Source organism: Manis javanica, chromosome 2 (genome assembly GCF_040802235.1).
Source record: "Manis javanica isolate MJ-LG chromosome 2, MJ_LKY, whole genome shotgun sequence".
NCBI classification, from domain to species: domain Eukaryota; kingdom Metazoa; phylum Chordata; class Mammalia; order Pholidota; family Manidae; genus Manis; species Manis javanica.
In genome coordinates, this window is record NC_133157.1 from 104851086 (window position 1) to 104874862 (window position 23777).

General features: G+C 38.0%; 1 protein-coding gene across 2 annotated transcripts in view; it reads right to left on the reverse strand.

Moving 5' to 3' along the window:
* Positions 1–347: 347 nt before the first annotated feature.
* The window catches only part of RAB18 (RAB18, member RAS oncogene family), a 50878-nt gene continuing 27448 nt past the window's right edge, over positions 348–23777 (reverse strand). The window contains exons 3-7 of one of the 2 annotated variants that reach the window (XM_017664361.3): positions 7816–7877; positions 6024–6096; positions 4772–4890; positions 4631–4697; positions 807–2338 (exon numbers count right to left, since the gene is read on the reverse strand). In XM_017664361.3, coding sequence (XP_017519850.1) covers positions 2163–2338; positions 4631–4697; positions 4772–4890; positions 6024–6096; positions 7816–7877 — 497 coding nt within the window. In that variant the 3' untranslated portion in view covers positions 807–2162. Of the gene's footprint in view, positions 2339–4630; positions 4698–4771; positions 4891–6023; positions 6097–7815; positions 7878–23777 lie in introns of both variants that reach the window. The other variant, XM_017664362.3, reaches the window with a different exon arrangement.

The window sequence follows — 23777 nt, forward strand, 5'->3', positions numbered from 1 at the left end:
CTAGTAACCATAATGTCGCTCATGTAATTGTAGATTAATGATACCAAAAAAAAAAAAAAAAAAAAAAAAAAACCAACCAGACTAAAGTGAAACCAAAAAAACAAAACAAAAACTACTTCAAATTATTTGGAAATGAAGAATTATCAAAACCCTCAGTTACTGAACTCACTAATTTTAGAAATTACAGCTACTTCACTTAGAAAACCTCCACTATGAAACAATAAGCTTGCAACAAAATACTAAGTGAAAGCCATGTAATATAATCAGATTTGAAAAACACTACCTTCAGCTGCTCCTCAGCTGATTAAAGGAATAGAGAAATGTATAATACTTCCTGTACAAATGCATTTAGGGAAAGCAGGCTATGTTTATTAAAAAACTATAAAAGGTTACAATATATATGTACCAAACAAAATTAAGTTTTAAAAGTTAGGTGACTCATATGTATGCAAATTCTGACCAAATCAAGACAACAATCCAATGCACAGAAAGATTATTATGTAAACCAAGGAGCAAAGAGCAATAAACAGAAATATCTTGTCAACAGACACTAAGTAATACAAACCTACGTTTGAATGTAACACAAACATGATTTCGTAAATACATGTGTTAGCTACCTTTCTCCAACATTAAAGTAGTTTAAGTGTTTTATATTTAGTTAAAACATATATAATGTATAAAACCTTTAACTACATGTAATGTATTCTAACAAGTGTGAACCAAGTAAGAATGTAAAGTTTTCTTATGGGAAGAGGTACATTTCACAGAGACCCCAACTTGAAATAAATTGATTATCACACATACTGTAAAGGTGACAGACAAAGATGTTTATCATTTGCAACTGTATACAGAGAACAAATTGCTCATAAATCAGTTTCAGAATCTTACTAAGAGGTATTATAGTGGCTTGTCTAAAAGGACAAATTACTTATTTGGTGTTTTAAATTAGCAGTGATCAAGGTAAATTAAATAACATGAGTGAAAAAAGACATATAATGTACAATAGCAAGAGGTTAGAAAACTGACTACTGTGGAAAAGATTCATTAGTCTGTACAAGTTGGTTGTGATAATTATTGCCTACTTGTTACAGTAAATTACCAAGATTTTCATTGCAACATCTTTTCCCACACACATTAAAATCTGGAAGCAATATACCTTTCTCAAACTGTCATTTAGTGTTTACTTAGTGTTCTTTTTAACCCAACACTCAAAACACAGAAATAAGTTTTTGAATATCAACTAGCCATTTATGGAAGTGTAAGATACAGATATTCATAAACATTACACAAGCTACAATTAAGGACCTGGACAAACACCACCAACATTTATGGAAAAAGGTGTTGGTTTTAAAAGTGGTAAGTACTACATGAGTTATATAAACACTTTCATGTCCTTCAGAAACCAAAATGGGGGAAAACCTTATCGCCATTCTGCCAAACACTACATAACTAAAAACACTAAACAAAGGATCATGACTCCAATGTACATGTCACAGAATTAAAACTCTAGTTAAGCAACTGAGCTACTCATTGAAGTAAATTAGAAAGTAAGACCAAACTTCTTTAACATGTTAATGCTATTTTAGAAGCATCATCAGAATAAACACATTCACTTATAAATTGGCCTGGACTACATCCTGTAAAAAGAATTTTGCTTAGTACTAAAAGAACATCTATCAGCAAATATCCTGGAAAAGCTGTGGAATCATGCTCTTGTTTATTTCTCAAAGGACATTTGCCAGGTTGGAGGATACCTGTGTATATCTCCTAGCAGATCTAGGGGTTCTACATACCAGTTAATTCAGTAATCAATAGGAGTATTTAAGCCAAATGGAGACCAAAAGTAGACCTTATATCAACATATACTAGATGGGTGGGGTTTTTAAGTCACATGATAAACATAAATCATAAAACCAAATGTACTTACAAAGGTACACCTCTTTTATGTTACATAAAAAACTGCAGACTGCAAACTGTGCATGCTTATCATTAACATTTCACCTGGGAAAGCCGATGAGTGGGGTTTCTTGCAAATATTTACTGCCATGATAGAAAACAAATATGTGCAAACTGCAAGCTCCCTAAAATAGCAGTTAAAGAGTTTATATACAGAAAGATGTCACTATCTAATCAAATATGCAAGAGATAGAGTTTCCCAGAGTTTAGAACACAGAACAGTAACCACTACAGGCTCCACCCCCATGGCCTTCTTCCCTGTGTGACAGTTTGACCCCTTTATTTTGGTTTTCACTTTCCCACAGTCCAGGTGTCTGAATGATCTTCTCAACAAGTTCCTCAAAGGCACACTGTACACCATCACAGGTTTTTGCACTTGCCTCTGAAATTCAAGGAAAAATGTCATAGTATATTCTTTTCTGGTCAAATTCATGTTTTTCGGGGTAACTATTATGGCACAAATATCTTCCAACAACATACAAAGAGCCCAATCAGCAATTTTCCCCAACTCTCAAAGCTGAGCTGTTTAAATTCTACCCATATGAACAGTGGTATGTAAGCCCAAGGTTTTGTGATAGAACTGTATATGTGTTCAAGCTCTACTCCAAGTTCTCTCCTTAATTTTTCAGCTAGTTCTTTAAATTAGCCCTCAAAGCAGATATTATTCCTATTTTAGAATAAGGCAATTTAAGCTCTAAGTTAAAACAATTAATCTGATTGTTCTGTACACCTGCAATCAAGCAGCTACGGGTAAATGCTTAATACTAAAAGATCATCTGTCAGCAAATATCCTGGAAAAGCTGTGGAATCATGCTCTTGTTTATTCCTCTAAGGACATTTGCCAGGTTGGAGGATACCTATATATCTCCTAGCAGGTCTAGGAGTTCTATGTACCAATTAATTCAGTAATTGATAGAGGAGTATTTAAGTCAAACGGAGACCAAAAATAGACCTTATATCAGCATATACTAGCTGGGTAGGTTGGGTAAATGATATGCAACCATGGTCACTGGTCCCATTTAAAATTTATGCTCAGGAAACTGATGTGGACATTTAACCCTGCCCCCTGATCAACATTTCCCTAGTGTCTACCATTTTTACTGTCTGAGATAACTATTTTATTTCTTCCTCTTAAAACTCCTCCATCTCAGCTCATGATCTAGCTTTATGTTGAGAAAAACAGAAACAAGCTGATAAGCACCACTGATCATGCCACTAATAGGTTTACCAGCCTCCCTGAACATAATATCCTAAGGCTCTGCCTCCTGTGCTATTAAAAAGGATGAACTATCCATGCTATGTAGGGCCCTCCCCTTTTCTAGTTTCTGAGCTCCTATCCCTACTTATTCACTGAAAAATCATATGCCTTCACTACTGGGTCATACCAGTCAGATCAAAATCCTGCCCAAATTACTGTCCATCATATTAACCAACTAACCACCCACCCACCAGTCAGCTTGCCCTCAAGCCCATACATCCTTCTAGAAGCCACCCAGTTTCTCTACTTGCTTTCAAAGCAAAACTCTCTTAAAGAGTTACCCACATAAGCTGTTTCCACTTTTTCTCACATTTTTTCTTCTAATTTGGCTCTACATTTTTTCTTCTAATTAGGCTTTTCTTCCTATCACTTCATTGAAACTCTTCTACTGAAGACCACCAATATCTTTCATCTTGTCAAATTTAATGTCCTCATCTCATTTGATAACTTGCAGTAATTGATAGAGCTGATCACTTTCTTCCTTTAAATACTTTGTTTCTTGACTTCCAGGACACTGACCACTCCTGGTATTCCTCCTCCCACAGGCATGTCATTCTTAGCTTTATTCGCTGGCACCTCATCTTCTGCTGACCTCTAATTGTTGGAGGACCCCAAGGTTCAATCTTCAGCCCTTCTCTATCTAGCTTTTCTTTCAGTGATCACTCCAATCCCACAACTTTAAATACCACATAAATACCAATAATTGGCATATCCACTGGTTATCTGAAAGATGGTTCATTCTATGTCCACACAGAATTCTTTACTCCCTATTCCCCTTCCCAAATCTGTTATCTCCATTTTCCATGAGCCCATTAATGGCAGCACAATTCACCTAGTTGTTCAATGTCAAAGCCTCGGAGTTACCCTTGACTGCTCTCTTTCATTATTCTCCACACCCAATCTATCATCCTAGCCTGTCAGCTTAACTATCAAAGTATCTCCAGCTCCGCTACCTTTCTACCACACACTACTGCTACAACAGCCAAAGCAACCAGCATCAAATCACCTGGTTCTCTCTAAGAGAGTGACTAGCCTCCTGCATGTGCTTCTTATGGTCCATTTTCTACACAGATGGGTCTTTTCAAAAAATTTCAGAACAGAGCACTGCAGTTTGCCAATTCTTGCTCTACCTACCATGCTTCTCACATATATAAATCAAATGCATACAAATCACATGATGAGCTTGTTAAAAATGCAGATTTTAATGAAGAAAATCTGGGTTAGGGCCTGAAATGAAGCATTTCTAACCAGCACCCCAGTGGCGCCACCCCTGCTGGCACATGGACCAACAGGTAATCCTTTAGTACTGGGTGCCTGGCTTTCCTGAATGCCATTAGACACTACGAACTAAATACATACATTTTACGGTTCGTAAAGAGAAAAGTGTAGCAGAAACTCGGATATTCACACACCTACCTATAAATAACATGGAATGCTTTCGTGCAAATTTGAGGCCTTCATTTCTATCAACTTCACGATTTTCCTGAAACATAAATGCAAAGTTTAAGAAAAGCTACCAAAATAGACAGCCAAAATGCCAAGTGTCTGACATCTTACCTTATCAATTTTATTTCCAACTAGCATGTTTACTATGTCATTTCTTGTGCAGTAAGTTTCCAATTCATTTAACCAATTATCCAGTTTAACAAAGGTGTCTCTTCTTGTGACATCATAAACTGAAATGAAGAGTCATTTATTATATCAGTATTAGAAATAAGAAGCAATGATATTATATTTCTGATATGCAACCAGGAGTTAATGTTACCTTCAATGCTTAATAATCAGTGACTCCTGACAGATGGAAGAAACAAGTGTGTTAAGAAAAAAGGCACACACACACTTCAATTTTATTAATACACAGTGAGAAAAATGAAACTATATCCTGTGTGATAACCAAAAATTAACTTAAACAAAACAGCTATTCCCATTCAGAACAGTTAAGAGGAATGTTCAAAAAACCAAAAAGTGTTTATACATCAAGTCTGTGGCAAAATACCAAAAAACTTTATATGAATTTAAACATCTATGACCATGTTAATTTGCTTCTTTAAAGGACAATTTGCAACTTGGAAAAAATTTGTGACATTAGTGTATGGGATCCTAATTACCTTCCTCTGTTGTCACTTTCACCTCATATCATCCTGCATTATAATAAATAAAGCACTTATTAATTGAAAGTTTTTTCTAAACTTGGGAGATGCTGAACCACAACTGTAAGAGTCACTGTCAAATGAACAGCAATGACACCAAAGCCTCACAAGCCATGATATAAAGAGAGAGAATTCTCCCTGCAACTCACCAATGCTCATGTTAAAGAGCTTCCCAGGAATATTAAGAATAAGCACATTTAAAAAACTGAAATTGAATCCACACTTGGTTTTTAAATTTTGTGTGGTTATGAATCAGCAGTGTTAAGTGGGTTGTGCTGATTTTTAGGACTAATAAAATATATTCTACTATGCAACCAACACTTTTCTTCCTTTTATAAACTGTGGCAAATGTTAATATGCTGCTGACTGAAGGTAAGTCTGGTGATGCCCTAAGACAGACCAACTATGTATGGATTAATTCTGTTATGTCCTCATCAACATGTGCTTTTTAAAACAAATTAATTAGTCAGATCTTTATTTTTTAACTGTTTGACAAAGGGCTGAAATTTTTAAAGTTTAAGTATTCATCAGTATTAAATGAAGTTAATAAACTTTAAGTTACATAAAAGTAGCCCCAAGGATAAATAAAACAAAAACTTATTGACCTTCACAGACAAGGAAAATCAGAAATACCACTAATAAAACAATAACAACCTTACCTAATATAACGCCCTGTGCACCTCTATAATAGCTGGGAGTTAATGTTCTGAACCTCTCTTGACCAGCAGTATCCTAAAAGTGACAATCAATTATTATTAAATAAAACAAAGTATAAATAATAAACTCAACATTACTAATTTAAGAGTAGAAAGTCAAATGCATTATTAAAAATAACATAATACACAAGTGCATTTAAAACTTGAAATTTAAATAAGAAGTGTTCTCTTTATGTGTTACATAAAATTAAAAGATATTGACTCATCTCTAGAAAAATACAACTATGTAAAGATTTTCTACATTTTTATCACAGGTTAAGGCCATTTCACTAAAAGCCGTGGTTCTCAACTCTGGCTACATGATTAAACTTCTTGGAAACTGAAAAATACTGATGCCTGGGTCAAACCCCAAAAGATTCTGATTTAATTGGTCTAGGGTATGACAGAAGTTTTAAAAAATATTCCGAAGTGATTCTAATGTAGAATCAAGTTTGAGAACCACTTATTTACAGAGAATTACAGGGGTGCCTTATTTTAGACAAGCAATTATGAGGCTGGACTCTGAGTGTTTTCTCTGTATCTTCTTTTAGGAAAATGCATAAAACCAACCCACTTCTTATTTCATGTTTCTGACGCCTACCAGGGTGATGAACATAAGATGTACACTAGCTAGGAAATAAATTTCATGAGAAAGGGAACCTCATCTGCTTAATCACCAGTTTAACACTAGTGCCTAGAGCAATTCTTGCCCAGCTGCTCAACTTTTGTTGGGTGGGGAGGGGGAGGGAGATGAATAAACTAATTAGTCTCTACTTTGGGGCCTGGCTCCTTCTGTCTTCTGTCTACTATCCTTGGACTGTAGCCTCAAGATAACTAGTATTATGCAAAGCTGCAGTTTGTCAACTGCTGTTTCAGTGCACTACCTGTTTTATGACGTAAGGTTTACTAAGTAAAGTTTTATTGGAATATAGGCAAGCCCATTTGCTTATGTACTGTCATATGGCCCACTTTAGGGTTGGACTAAATATTTATTATCCAGCCCTTTAAGGAAAAGTGTGTAGTCTGCTCATGTAAAATAACTTGAAGGGAAGTAAAGATGTACATCTTTGAGCCAACAATTCTACTTCCAGGCATACATCCTAAAGTAACTGGACAGAGAGACACATATAGACAGACAGATAACAGATAGGTGACACAGACAGACAGACAGAAAGACAGAAGGTGGGGAGACAGGCAGACAGACACAGCCACTGAGCATTGGGACATTTCTGGTAGTTATTCTCTTATTCAGCATTACATGAACAAGTCTAGTTAGCAGAGCCATGTGGGTCAGAATGGTTGGGTTCACAGGCAATTTAGCCAGTAAGTAAAAACAGGGCATCAGTATTAAAAAATAAATTCAAGGTTCTCAAACTCAAATTTTATAAATATTTATACTAACAAACATGAAAAATAAATGTTTTTCTAAGTATCACTCCATTCCCCAAAGTCTAGGTTTTTTTCAAACTTTAAAAAAACACATTCAGTAACAGTAATTCTCTCAGTCAAAATGATTTTTAGACTTTGTTTTTGATATTCTGAAAGGATTATATATTTTCAAAATGTGAAAAAGTAAAACAAGTCTGCCTACTTACCCAATTAAAAGAACTATTTATCCTTTAATCAACATCAAATCCCCCCAAAATTTAAGACAAATTGTTCATTCACCTCTAGAACACTACACACACACCAATTTCTGCTTCTTTAAAAAGTACAAGTTTAATATTTATACAAAATACATTTTAAAACCTCTTACCCATATTGCAAGTTTAGCCTTATTTCCATCCACTGAAATTGTTTTCACTTTAAAGTCAACACCTTGAAAAAATGAAAGTTTTGATAAGAATCCCATAAAATATACTTGTAAAGTCAATCACCAAGAAAAACAGAAAATAGAAAAGCCACTTTATCAAGTGTACAAATTCATAACCTAAATTTTTAGAATTATGGATGTGAAGATAGAAGAAAAAGTGTCACTAAAGTCCTGTTGCTTAGGACTTTTTAATCAGGATAAATGAAAAACAAATGCTCGTAGAATTTAAACACTCACCTACCTGTACTTCTTGAAAATATAAATATTGTATTGAAAAAATAAAATCCAGTGTAAGGGGATGATTGACAATGCATATTAAAAGCCTCTAAGAGCTAGAATTCACAGTGCTAATGCAGAGAAAACTACATAAGGCTGATGTGAACTGGGGCATTTCTAGGGGTTCCTGAGCATCTACAAACTATTATTAAAAGTGTTGTCCACAGCTGGCTAACTCAGATTCTGACTATAGGCAGCTTGGAGGACTGGTAAAAATATAAAAGGGCCACTTATTCCTTGTCTTAAGAATTCTTTGCTGTGTTTTTATACTAAAAAAGTATTAATTTTATATAACCTTATCAATGATCACTTGCTACTGCACAACTGCAAAGAGAATTTCACACAGAAACATCTGTGTCCAACCCTCTAAGAATCTTTATAAGTGAAAAACAGGAGGGCTCCAAGTGCTGTGAAAATCTTAAAGTACTAATTTATGTAAAGAGCTTCATAAGAAGTCACATAAGGTTTTACTACAGCAGCCCAAAAAACCTCTCCCTTTCCAGGAAAAGGAGCTGACACATGCTATCTGGCTTAAATGAACAGTAACTACCTATATGTCTTTAAAGAGCATAGAAAAATAATTCACAGTCTACCCCACTGGCCAGAGGGAAAACATGAGCTCAAGAAGCTTGGAAAGAAACTTTCAAAAGGTCCTATTAGCTTGTCAGAATCAATTCAGAATTGCTACACTAAATGCTTACTAGAACACCTGTCACCAATATGGAAATATATTAGTAATTCTTGGATATTTCTGGTGATCCATTATATACAAAACTAGGTAATAAAAGTACATTTCAAAATGTGTACTATGCAAGGTCTTTCAGTATACCAAAGATTAAAAAAAAAATTTGGTGCTCTGGGCTAGGGTGAATAACGTTGTGCTGATAAAGCCGCACCTACAATGACAGGCTTAAAGGACAGTACCAACCACATAGTCCAAGGAAACCTAAGTATAAAGTTCCTCTACAGCCAAACAAAAATTCCTATACATTACCTTTTTTCACCAGGTCTAAATAAAGGAATATTATGCCACAGCTATATAAGAAATATTACATTATTTGTATTTTATCCATACTGCTTTAAGCAACAAAACAAAACCTGAGAAAATTCAGGATGATGGAAAACATTCAGTACTAAAGGCCACTGGCAGATATTACAGAGATAGTCTGCCATACATACTCCACAGTCACATAGTCAAAGATTTTTCACACAATATATAAAGAACTTTTCTCAATAGCACCAGACAGAATGTTCACAGGCAGAATGGCCTTTTTGCTAGCTACCTCTAATTTGTCCACCCAAGAGAAGAAACTCACTGCTCCCAGAATATTTGTTTTCCTCCCCTTTCCTAATTCCCTTTCTTTTTAATAATTTCTTATTTTTGCATATATTTGTTGACAGTCTAATTACTGCCTCTGTCATATTCACAATGAACACATCAATAACCACCTCTAAGCTACTCTTCTGACACATCAGATCTGAAAGTTACAGATAATTCCTCAGCAAACACTGCCCATTGGAGTCCTAAGAGTCAGCAGACACAGGCAGCCTGAAATGGCACCTCATCTGTATTCAAACCCCTCAGGTCCCCTTATCTTTCCTTGGTTCCTCTGGTGAATCTCATGTGCAGACATGGAGCTCTTCAGACTTCACATGCTTAAACTGCTTCTTCACCAAGCTTGGGTGTTCTGTTCGGCAAGTAGCTGTTAACTTGCCTTTATTGGTGACAATAGTGGGAATCTTTTTGGTAAGTTTGATCTTGCCAACTTCTTACTACATTTGATTAAACTAGCTTTTCAACCTCCGCATGTGGATGCTTGTGATAGAAGCAAGATGTCTAGAAAAGAACATTCACTCCTGTGTTTCTCTCTAGCCTACATAACACTCAGTACTCCTGTGACCAGATACATTGGGGAGGTAGGGTTTCCTACAACAAGCAATTCTGATTGTCCAGGGACACTAGCTAAGTATCATATAATTCAAATCAGTTCTGAGACTATCTACCTGGAGTTAGAGTCAGATTCCACAGGGTAAGGGCTCAGTCCCACAAGACTACCAAATCCCCATTACACATGCCAATCACCAGATCAGGTTATTACCTGTGCTTATGAGCAACAGGCTATAAATCAGAGGCTCCAATCGACCCTTGCCTGATTCAACTAATGTGTGATACTTATTATTGTTTTATTATAAAAGGACACAACCCAGGAACAGCCACAGAGAAGAAATACATAGGGCAAGGTATGGGGAAGAGGTGGGGAGTTTTCATGCTCTCTCCAAGCATGCCATTCTCCCAACACATCCATGTGTTCACCCACACGGAACTCTGCAAATTCAAGATTTAGTATTTTTATACAGGCATGTTTGGTTAAGCCATTGGCCTTTGAAGACCAACAAAATCTCCATCCCTCTCCCCAATCTGGGGGTGGGAGAAGTAGGGTTGGCTAAAAATTCCAACCCTTTAATCAGTCACATGGCTGGTTGTCCAGGCAACCAACCTCTATCCCTAGAGACTTTCCAGATGTCATGTCATAAACTCAGGTATAGTTCAAAGGGGTTTGTTATAAAAAATAAAAGACCTCTTTATTGCTTGTATCACTTAGGAAAATCTAAGTGTTTCTGAATCTCTGTGCCAGGAGCCAAATACATATTTCTCACTATAAATCATAGTATCATACAGGAAAACGGTCATTTTCTTCTTTTTTTCTTGTCATTTGAGCTTACATTTTTTAATCTATGTATTTAGTATGATATTTAATTCAGTTTATTGGCAGGAATCTTTTTTAAGCACACTTGCCTATTATCTGATGGTTACTTTAGTTAAAATTAGATAATATGACCAATAAGGCCTTTGAAACAAGAAGTTAAGTGGAACATGAAAATTTACCAAAGATATTATCAACTGTACCATAAAGAGATACTTCTGAATGGGAAACCAGAACATATCACAGAATCATCTGCATGTTAAAAGGAGAAAAAGCAACCAAAAGAAACTGACTCAGAACTAAAAACAAAGATATAAAAACAATTATAACTGTATACCACCTGTTCAAAAAGTTAAGTAGACAGGAGAGTTAAAAATACCTGTATCAAACATCTAGAAATGAAAACTTCAATGTCTGAGATAAAAAGTACACAGGACAAGATTAACAGAAGATTAAACACTGCAGGAGCAAAACAAGTAAATATGAAGACACAGCAACAGAAATTATCCAACAGGAAACAGAAGATATTCAAAGAAAATGAGAAGGCTTCAGGGATCAGTGGGACTTTAGTCTGGTAGGCAAGTAACTACAGCTGACAAAAAAGAGAGGCGAGAGAAGAAAGAGGGATAAAAAATATATCTGAAAAACATGTATAAATTAGAAATGGAGGACTTGAATAGCATTTAAAACCAATTAGACCCACTGGAACAATTGAGATTAAGTTTTCAAGTGCACATGAAACATTCTCCAATATAGACCATATGTCATCTACAAAACAAGTATTAATATATTTTAATAATATATTTATATTAAATATATTTATATATTTATATGAATTATTTTTCTGACCACAATGGAGATATTACTACCAATTTTACAGAAAAATAATCAGAAGAGAACACTATGAACAGTTATACATCAAAGAACTGGATAACCTAGATGAAATGGACAAATTCCTGGAAACACAACTTCTGACAAAACTGACTTGTGAAGAATAGGAAAATCTCAAGAGACCCATAACTAGTACAGAGACTGAATCAGTAAGCAAAACCTCCCAACAAAGAAAATTCTAGGACCACATGGCTTCACTGGTAAATTCTGTCAAACATTTAAAGAACAATCTTCTTCACTTTTCTAAAAAATGAAGAGAAAGGAACACATCTAAGTTTATTCTATGAGGCCACATTATTCTGATACCAAAGGCAGATAGTACAAGTTTAAAAAAACTACAGACCAATGTCCCTAGAGAATATTGATGCAAAAATCCTCAAATGATGACACACTGAATTCAGCAGCTTATTAAGAGGATTATGTATCATGATAAAGTGAGTTTTATTTCCATTAATATGAGGATGGTTGAATATAACCAAATCAATCAAATAATATATACTATTAATAGAATGAAGGGGAAAAATACCATATGATCATCTCAAGTGATGCAGAAAAAACATTTGACTCAACATCCTTCTATGATAAAAAGACTCAACAAACTAGGAATAGGACACTTCTCACTGTGATAGAGGCTACATAAGACAAAAACCCATTGCTAACATTGTATCACTAGGGAAAGAATGAAAGGTTTCCTCTCAGATCAGAACAAGTCAAAGATGCCTACTCTAACAATATATTCTATTCTATATAGTACGGAAGTTCTAGGCAAAGCAATTAGGCATGAAAAGGAAAATAAAAGGTCCACATTAAAAAGACATAAAATTGTCTCTGTTCATAGACGACATGATCTTTTATGTGGAAAATCCTAGTGATTCCATACACACACACACACACACACACCTATTGGGACTAATGGATTCAGCAAAGTTGCAGGATACAAAATCAACATGCAAAAATCAGTTGCATTTCTATACACTAGCAATGAACAATCAAAAAAGAAATGGTTTTTTTAACCACTCCATTTACAATAACATCAAAATGAATAAAATATTTAGGAACAAATTAAACCAAGGAAATTAAATCTTATACTTTATGAGAGAAATTAAGACATAAATAGTGGAAAGACATGTGTTCATAAATTCTAAGACTTAACATTGCTAAGATGACAACACTACCCAAAGAGATCTACAGATCTGACACAATTGCTATAAAAATTCCAACAGCTCTTTTGCAGAAATGAAAAAGCTGACACTCAAATTCATAGAGTTGCAAAAGGCTCTAAACAGCAAAACAGTATTGAAAAAAAGAGAAGAAACTTAAAAGACACACTTCCTAACTTCAAAACTTACTACAAAGCTACAATAATTAAAACAAACGGTATTTGCATAAGGACACTTAAACCAATGGAATAAAGAGTCCAGAAATAAACCTTCACATATATAGCCAATTACTTTTCAACAAGAGAGCTAAGACAATTCAGTGGAGAAAAGGCAGTCTTTTCAACAAATGATATAGGGGAAACTGGATATCCACATACTAAAGAATAAAATAGAACTCTTGGGACGCTCTTCCCCCCTCCTGGCCTTAGCCAGGAGCTCTGTCCTCTCGCTTTATTTCTAAATAAAAGCCTCTGCCTTGTTCTCCTACCTTGCGTGTTTGCAAAGTTCATTCTTCGACTCTGCAAACAAGAACCCCGGCATCATTTTTGGAGGCTCATCCAGGATAAATTTGGAGATGGGAGCATCCTCTTCAAGTTTTAAGCCAGACATACCTCTGGCATGCATTCTGAAGGGTTGGAAGCAATTTGATCCCCAAACCCTGAAGAAGAAGGGCCTTATTTTCTGTACACAAGCCTGGCCTCAATACAAACGCTCTGATTAGAGAGGCTCAACCCCTGAGAGAAGTATACAATAGTTATGAGGCTAAATTTATTTTGCCATAAAGAAGGAAAATAGTTGTTTTCTACCTTTATCTTGCATCTACCTACCACTTCAGCATTTTATTAAAAATAAAAATAATAATAATAATAAAGGGAGAAATGTGGGATCAACATATAAATCAAGTATAAAAATCAAACGAATATTCATATTTGACCTGATTGTTTACAGTTCATAATGCGTGATCAAAACCGAAAGTTTCTGTGATGAATGCCCTTGTACTGTTCACCATGTAAGGATTTATTCACTATGTAAGAATTCGTTCACCATGTAAGAACCTGTTTGTTATGCTTGGAGACTGACGAGAGTTAGGCTTGAGATGGATTAATGATTGTACATTGAACATTGACCCCCCTATACTGAATTTTATTGTTGTTAACAACCATTTGATCAATAAATAGGAGAGATTCCCTCTCAAAAAAAAAAAAAAGAAGGAAAATAGTCAAAAGTCCTGTGGACTAGTACAATATAGAACTGATTTTCTAAATCCTTTTATTAGAAATTTTTTCTATTTATTGGGTTCAATATCCTAAAAATTGGGACGTTTTAAACTAGACTCCCTGATACAAAAGAAATTTATCTTCTGCAATACAGCCTGGCTTAAAGCTTTCAAAAGAAAAGAATTCTTAAAAAGAGACTTGACTTGGTCATGTTTAGTGAAGCTTTTGTAAGTAATCTAGCATGCTTGTTAAGAATGAGTGAACTAAATAACTGTAGTAACTGAACTTCTTAGTAACTGAGTGTTACAGTGTGATAGAGAGTGTATACCTACATATGGATTCAAAATCTTTATAGTAACCTAAAACCTTAAAGTTTTGCTAAGTAGACATATTTTGTGCTTACTGAGAAATTGTGCTGTAAAGTACATTTCCAGAAATTATGTGTTCATAAATTTGTCAATCTAAACAATGCTAGTTATTACAGTTTACAATAGCTTACTTCTCAGTGTTCATTGAAAACTAAAGTTTCCAATGGTATTATGTTCTAATTAAAACTACTTAAAACAATAAGGAAAACATCTCTGCATGCTAGAAAAGATGTGTGTTTTGATAAAAGAAGGTGTAAGAATGGAAATTCATTTTATTAAGGGTAAAAAGAAGGTATCTTTGTTCTAAAGTACAGCTGGTTATTTAAAGAGGGAGAACTGTGAATGTAAAAAAAGGAAGTTGTAGAAAGTTTGTAGAAGAATTGATATGGTCATGTTTTGGGAAATTAAAATAAATGAGTCTTGTTATCAAGTACACAGCAGTATCAGAATTTTGTTTTCTGTTTGTTAAAAGGACAAAGTTTTCTTAAGCTACTAGTCTGCTGTTAATGTTGAAAGATAGTAAAGGGTTTTCTAATTATTTTATCAAGGCAATTTCTCATGCCTAAAGTCTCAATAAGTTAACAGGCATAAATTCTCCTTCTCCTATGATGCTACAAAGAATTTAACTACCATTATAGCTCTACCTCAACTGCAAAATGCCTCCAATGTGCTAGTTCTCCATGAAATTAACAACAGATATGAAAGCAGTTTTTTTCAAATCTGGGGCGAGTACCTTAGGGTTACTCCAACGGCAGGATGCTTAAATCAAAAGGCTCCCCTCTGCTGAGAGCAAAAAAACCATTCTAATAACAATCGCCCAAGCTTCACCCGATATTTAGACTGGCTTCCCAAAGACCACTGTTCATATATAAAAACTTTACAGGCTACAGATTGGCTTGCACCAGATAGGACAACCTGCCTTGGTATCCATTGGCCAGCCCCAAATGGCACTCACTGGCTGTGTGGAATTAATCCCTGGTCATGGCTCCCTCCAGGGTGGATAGGGAGGTGCACTCTGGGATTTTCTTGCTTGCAAGGATGTTGGGCTAAGAACACCCCACACCCTGCAAAATTTCCAAGCCTCCAACATCAATGGACTAGGAGTGTTTTTCATTGATATATAATCACTGTAAGGTTGGAGGCACCAGAGGGAGGGGTGAGCATGTCGGACACTGATGACGTGCCAAAGTAACCGGTGCTGCCCCCTCCCAACCTGAAAAATATGCTTTAGGCTAGCCAATCCTTACACCGCTGTAAATCTAAGATCTGCCTCCCCCTACCTTCTTTAAAAACTGGCTGCCTGCCCTGCTGGGTGTGACTTCTCCAGCCTGTCCAGGTGCAGACTAGTGAACCTTGACTGGGACTGCGCTCAAATAAACTGCCTGGTCCTTTGCTGCCTCTCGTCGCCTGCTTATTTTGGTTAGAATTTATCTTACATTTGGGGCTGAAAAACCTGGGAAGGAGTGTGAGCCTTCCAGCCCCAACCAGCCACCGGTGGCCCTGCCCCCTCCTTCCCTGACCCGAGACTTCAGCCTGCTCTCTGCTGCATAGACTATTTTCCAGTGAGTCCCTCAGTTTCCCCTGGTCTGTTTCCCTTCCTAACTCCGTTTCACTCGGTCCATTCGAAATCATAGCTACGTCCAGGTTGGGGCATCTGACCCCTGGGCATACGGCCTATCCATTGTGGGCATCTGGGATACCCACCCCTGGGGCTGTGGTGTGGGAGACATCCCTCACCCAGGCTCCCAGGACATCTCCCCTGACGTGGTGCGCTTGGGATGCTGGGCGCACCACTCAGCGGGATTAGTTGGGGAGGTGACGAAGACATGGGGAACCAGCCCTCGAAAGCGGACACTCAGACCCCACTGTGGTGTCTCATTTCTAATCTGGCTACTCTATATTTGTCCCAGGAAGTTTGCAAACGGAAGCTGGCCTTCCTTTGCTCTCAGGCCAGGCCTCAGTCCCTTGGACAACCAATCTCGCTGGCCCCCTGGGGGAACTTTCAATTTTAGCCTCCTCACCAACTTGACTAATTATTGCCACCAGAGAGGAGAGTGGGGTGAAATCCCATATGTGCAGGCTTTTTGGACTTAGCGCTCCCACCCAGACCTTTATGTTTAGTGTTCAAAGACCAAGGTTCTCCTGGCCCGATCTCCAGTTAAAGATTGTCAGTCTCGTACTCTGCCCAGTCCTTCTTCCTTTTCAGATCCGCCAGAGAACCTTGGTCTCCCACCTCTCTCAGCTCGCTACCCCCACCCCTCTCCACCACCATCTTTAAGTTCTTTCTCCTCCCCCATGTTGCTGCCATCTTAAAGTCCTACATTCTCAACCACACCGCCTTCCTGCTCCTCCTCTCTTCTGGTGGCTGCACCACCCCATCCCCCTCTCCTTCCACCTTCACCACCCTCTTCCTCCACCGGAACACGCTCCTCCTGCCCTCTGGTTCCGGAAACCACGGACAAGACTCCTCCCAGGACAGACCTGCCTCCTTTCTCTCCTGACCCTTCACCCTACCGCACACCCGCCATTTTGTAAGTGGTCTGGCGTGGTTGTTGGGAGTGGGTGAGCTGGGTGCAGCAAGTGAACATCTTAGTGATTGTGTATTGCAGTGTGTGTGCCTGCCTGCAGCCTGAAAATTTTTGTAGTGACCTAGAATCTTAAAGTTCTGCTAAGTTAATAGACATATTTTGTGCTTAGAGATTATGCTGTAAAGCACATGGTGTCAGGAATTATAAAGTGTGTTCATGAATTCGTTAATCTAAAAAATGCTAGTGCAATGGTTTACAATAGCCCACTTCCCAGTGTTCACTGAAAATTAAAGTTCCTAATAGTTTTGAGGTCTAATTAACGCTAATTAGAGAAGAAAACATCTCTACTTGCTAAAAAGATGTGTGTTTTAATAAGAGAAAGTATAAAAAATGGAAATTCATTTTGTTGAGGGTAAAAGAAGGTAATTGTTCTAAAGTACAGCTATTTATTTAAGAGGGAGAACACTGAATGTAAAAGGAAAGCTGTAGAAAGCTTCTGGAAGAATTTAATATAGTCATGCTACAAAAAATTAAAGCAAATGAGTCTCAGTATCAAGTACACAGCAAAATTAGAATTTTGTTTTCAGTTAAAAAAGTTTTCTTAACTGTTAAGTCTGCTATTAATGTTAAAAGACTGCAAAGAGGTCTCTAATTGTTTTATCAAAAGTTTCTCATGCTTAAAGTCTCAATGACTAGTCTGAATATTTAAGATAATGAGATCTAAATATGAAAAAACTAAAAGCTAAGCTTTGCTAATAACTGTGTGACCTTCTGTATTTGCCTTTAAAATATTTTATTGTCATTCTAGTTAAATAGATAAGTATCGTTTCATAGTAACTTATGATTCCATTTAGACAAATGCCTTAAAAAAAAACTTTATAACGGCTTCCCAAAATCAAATTCAAAAAGATGCTTTTACCTCTAGTTAACTCTATGATATTTTCCAGAGGGCACCTGGAACATGTCAGAAGAATTTTTTCTCATTAGAGAAAGTATTTGGCCAATTTGGCTTATTTATCTGATATAAACTTACCTGCTAAATTGCCTGGAAGGCACTGGCAAAGGGAATGATGCTAAATTTTATTACTTAATGTTTTGTGCTAGAAAAATATCCAAATTTCCTTATGTCAACTGTCTTACAGGAAGCTCTCATCAGATCTTTAATCATTGTCATTTGTAAGTCTTTTGTCATTTATAGTCACTGTTCTTTTACTCCTAAACTAGTAAAGAACTAGATTTCACCAGAACAAATATTAGTTACATAAGACGCAAGTTAAAAAGGCAGAAGAGGAACCCCACACTCCACTCGGTGACCTGGTAACCATGGCCTTTAAAGTCTTTAATACCTGTGATGAAGAACATGAGAGGAGGACAGTGTCCCAAACCCAAGCCTTTGAAGAGGCCCTGTGACCAGCAGGACAGGGGTCTTATCACACCAAAGACCAGTCCAGAGCTTGTGAGCCTCTGGGACCCTGCTTCTGGTGTGGCCAAGGAGGCCCCTGGGCAAAGAGATGCCTCAACGCAACCAACAAGCTGACTAAACCCTACCCAGTTTGTGGTAAGAGAAGTCATTGGAAAGTAGACTGCCCATTTGGGGAATGTCATCCTCCCACGACAGAGTCTTGTGAGAGGCAGGCCCCCCTGAGGGACTCCCCTCCGGACCTGCTCGAAGACTGAAGATGCCTACACTCAAACACCCTTATCACCCTTGCCGAGCCCAGGGCCACACTGTGAGTAGTGGGTAAGTCCATCTCCTTTTTGGTAGACATGGAAGCTGCCTACTCTGTTTTACTTTCTTTTCATGGGCATTAACATCCTTCCCAAGTCTTGGTCTTGAGTGTCATGAGAGCCCCATCTAAGCCTCTAGAGACAGGTCCAGTAGCCTGCACATTTGAGAGCCATCTTCTTACCCACTCATTTCTAGTCATCCCGTACTGTCCCTTCCCTTTGTTAGGGAGAGATCTCCTCTCCAAGCTTGGTGCCTCTATCTCCCTGCCTCTTAGTCATCCCCAACTGAGCTCACTCATCATCTTAGCCAATATAAGTTGTAGCCCTGAGCCCTCCACAGACCCTCCTGTACCATCGACCGGCATTAACCCAATAGTATGAAACACCTCTACTCCTGTGGTGTCGAGCCATCATGCTCCAGTCCTCATCCACCTCAAAGACCCATCCTCCTCTTCTTCTAGACCCCAATTTGCTATTTCCCAAGCCCATCGCAAAGGCATCTAACCTATCATTAACCATCTTTTTTCCCAAAGGCTTCTGGTACCAACTAATTCTCCTTGTAACACTCCAATTCTTCCAGTCAAGAAGCCATCAAGAGCCTACCAGCTTGTTCAAGACCTGCAGATAATCAACAAAGCTGTAGTCCCTCTTCACCCAGTTGTCCCTAACCCTTATACTCTCTCATCTCAAGTTCCCCCAAACACCTCTCCTACCTACCTTACTTCTCACTCCTAAGAAAGATACCCCCTTGTCCTGAACAATGCTCATCTTTCCATTCTTTCGTCCAGGCTGCCTGCTACGAACAAGCCTCAGTCTGTCTCTCATCGTCCGGACTACAGTACTAGACAGGGCAAAGCCTGAGTGATCATGCTAGACATATCTTTCCTGAGAGATGAAGACAACATACCTGCTAAAACCTCTGGCCACTGATAGAGAAGTTGGACAGTAGAAGTGCACAAGACCATGTGGGTACATCAGTACTCTCCCCTTCCCTCCAAGCCTCCTCTGGCCTCCCACCAGCCTCAACCCTACCCATGCCGCCCCTCCTCAGCCAGAAGTAGCCAGATCGAATTGGCACCCATTATAACCAAAAGGCTGGAATGTAAGGTTGGAGGCACGAGAGGGAGGGGTGAGCACACTGGACACTAATGACGTCCCAAAGTCCCCAGCTGCTGCCCCCTCCCAACCTGAAAAATGTGCCTTGGTGTAGCCAATCCTCATGCCACTGTAAATCTATGCTCTACCTCACCCTACCTTCTTTAAAAACTCACTGCCTGCCCTGCTGGGCGTGACTTCTCCAGCCTGTCCAGGTGCAGACTAGTGAACCTCACCTGGGATTGCGCTCAAAGAAACTGCCAGGCCCTTTGTTGCCTCTCATCACCTGCTTATTTCGGTTAGAATTTATCTTACAATCACCTAGCCTCCATTTCTGTACCATCACTTGATTCAGAATGTGTAATCTGGCACATCAGATCCTTAACCAATTTTACTCAAAAGGCTTTAATACTAAAGTTAAACCAATGACTCAATCATTACAAAATAGAATGGCACTGGACATCTTGGTAGCACAGGGTGGGATCCATGCTGTAATTAAAGTTGAGTGTTGTGTGTATATTCCAAATTATTCACAAAATGTCTCTAATTCACTCCACAGCCTCCAAAATCAAGTCCAAGCTATGTCAGGCCGAAAAGTCCCATGGACTACCATGATATGGAGTTGGTTTTCTAAATCCTTTTGAAGCCATAAAACTGAAAATCGTGATAAAAATGGAAACCAAGAAAGAAGTGCCCATCTTCCAAGGCCCTCTCCGCTGACCAGTGATGGAGACGTACCTGCCCCCTTTACTGCACCCCCTCTCAGCATGAAGCAGCCAGAGCAGTCATTGCCCCCTTTCCCTAGCAGTAGCTAGGGTCTCAATCTGTACAGGGGGCAATGAGACGGGGACCAAGGGCTTAGAGAGGGGTGAGGGCCTCAGGGAAAAAAACAAAGCAAGATAATCCATTGTGAGATTTGCTTTGGCCTGCTGGGGGCCCAGCTGACTTTTCTGACTTTACCCAGGCCGCTGCTTTTCTTCCTCCAGCCCTAATCAAGTGATCTGCAAAACTGGGCAATTTAACAAGGAGGCCCAAAACAATGTAGTAAAAACAGGATTCCAACTTAAAGATAAGATTGCTGTTTTTTTAAAACCCAATTAGTTAAAAAGTAAGTTTCTTAACATACTCTTTACCAAAGAGACAGTAACTCAGCCCACCTTGGGAACAAAGCAGACAGTCCTGATATGCTCCCAGACTGGGAGCTGCCATGCAGAGAGGAAATCAGAGTAGTAAATTTCTTGTAAATAACCCAGAAGACTAATAAGAAACTTAATGTCTCTTCTAAACATTTTAGAACTACTTAGCAGGTGTGCATCCTTAGCCTTTTGTCTCTAAACTTCCTGTAAAATCCCTGGACAATGCACCACCAACCCATGACTCTCTTGTCCCCTCCTGCCCTGAGCCAGGAGATCTGTCCTCTCGCTTTATCTCTAAGTAAAAGCATCTGCCTTGCTCTCCTAAAAAAAAAAAAGTAGGACTCTTACCTTAAACAATAAACAAAAGTTAACACCAGATGGATGAAAGAAGTAAACATAGGAACTAGATCTTTAAAACTATTAGAGGAAAACAGAGGGTTAAAATGTTCCAAGGCATGGGATATTGCAATGATTTTTTGGATATAACATCAAAAGGACAGCAACAAAAGAAAAATATAGAACATTCCACCCAAAAGCACCAGGATACACATTCTTCTCAAGTGCACATGGAACATTTTCCAGAACAGATCACATATTAGGCCACAAAAAGAGCCTCAGTAAATTCAAAAAGATTAAAATTGCACCAACCAACTTCTCAGATTACAAAGGTATAAAACTAGAGATAAACTGTACAAAGTAAACAAAAAGGCTCACAAACAGATGGAGGCTTAACAATATGCTCCTAAATAATCAATGGGTCAATGACCAAAATAAAACAAAGATCAAGCAGTATATGGAGACAAATGAAAACAACAGCACAATGCCCCAACTTCTGTGGGAAGCAGCAAATGCAGGGGAAAGTATAGAGCAATCCAGGCCCATTTAAACAAGGAAGAACAATCCCAAATGAATAGTCTAAATTCACAATTATAGAAAATGGAAAAAGAAGAACAAATGAGGCCCAAAGACAGCAGAAGGAGGGACATAATAAAAATGAGAGAAGAAATAAATAAAATTAAGAAGAATAAAAACAATAGAAAACAATAAATGAAACCAACAGCTGGTTCTTTGAGAAAACAAAGATAAACCCCTAGCAAGATTTAAAAAGAGAAAAAGAGTCTACACACATAAACTGAATCAGAACTGAGAAAGGAAAAATCACTACGGACACCACAGAAAAATAAAGAATTACTAGAGAATACTATGAAAAACTATATGCTAATAAACTGGATAAACTAGAATGGGCAACTTCCTAGGAAAATACAACCTTCCAAGACTGAGCCTGGAAGAAACAGGAAATCTAAACAAACTGCTTACCAACAATGAAATTGAATCAGTAATCAAAAAACTACCAAAGAACTAAACTCTGGGACCAGATGGATTCACTGCTGAATTTTATCAGACATTTGGAGACGGCATAATACCCATGCTCCTTAACATTTTCAAAAAATAGAAGAGGAGGGAATACTTCCAAATTCATTCTATGAATCCAGCATCACTCTATTACCAAAACAAGGCAAAGACACCACAAAAAAAGAAACCTACAGACCAATATCCCTGATGAACATAGAGGCAAAAATACTCAACAAAATATTAGCAAACTGAATTAAAAAATACATCAAGGATCATACACCATGACCAAGTGGGATTCAACCCAGGGATGCAAGGATGGTAGAACATTCAAAAATCCATCAACATCACCCACCACATCAACAAAAAGGACAAAAACCACATGATCATCTCCATAGATGCTGAAAAAGCATTAGACATAACTCAACATCGATTCATAATAAAAAGACTCAAAAAAATGGGTATAGAGGGACAGAGCCAAGATGGCAGGGTGAGTAGAGCAGCAGAAATCTGCTCCCAAAACCACATATATCTATGAAAATATAACAAAAACAACTCTTCCTAAAATAGAGACCAGAGGACACAGGACAACATCCAGACCACATCCACACCTGCGAGAACCCAGCGCCTCGCGAAGGGGGACAGGAAGGCCACAAACCAACAAGAAGGAAAGCTCTTCCAGCTGTCACTCATACCAGCTCTGCAAACTATCTCTATCACCATGAAAAGGCAAAACTACAGGCAGACAAATATCACAGAGATAACATCTGAGAAGTAGACAGACCTAACCAGTCTTCCTGAAAAAAAATTCAAAATAAAAATCATGAACATGCTAACAGAGATGCAGAGAAATAGACAAGACCTAAGGGATGAAGTCCGGAGGGAGATCACAGATGTCAGGAAGGAGATCACAGAAGTGAAACAAACCCAAGAAGGATGTATAAGCAGAACGGACAAGATGCAAGAGGCCATTGAAGGAATAGAAACCAGAGAACAGGAACGTATAGAAGCTGACACAGAGAGAGATAAAAGGATCTCCAGGAACAAAACAATACTAAGAGAACTATGTGAACAATCCAAAAGGAACAATATCCGTATTATAGGGGTACCAGAAGAAGAAAAGAGAGGAAAAGGGATAGAAAGTCTCTTTGAAGAAATAATTGCTGAAAACTTCCCCAAACTGGGGGAGGAAATAATAGAACACACCACGGAAATACACAGAACCCCAAACAGAAAGGATCCAAGGAGGACAACACCAAGACACATAATAATTAAAATGGCAAGGATCAAGGACAAGGAAAGAGTTTTAAAGGCAGCTAGAGAGAAAAAGGTCACCTATAAAGGAAAACCCATCAGGCTAACAACAGACTTCTCGACAGAAACCCTACAGGCCAGAAGAGAATGGCATGATTTATTTAATGCAATGAAACAGAAGGGCCTTGAATCAAGGA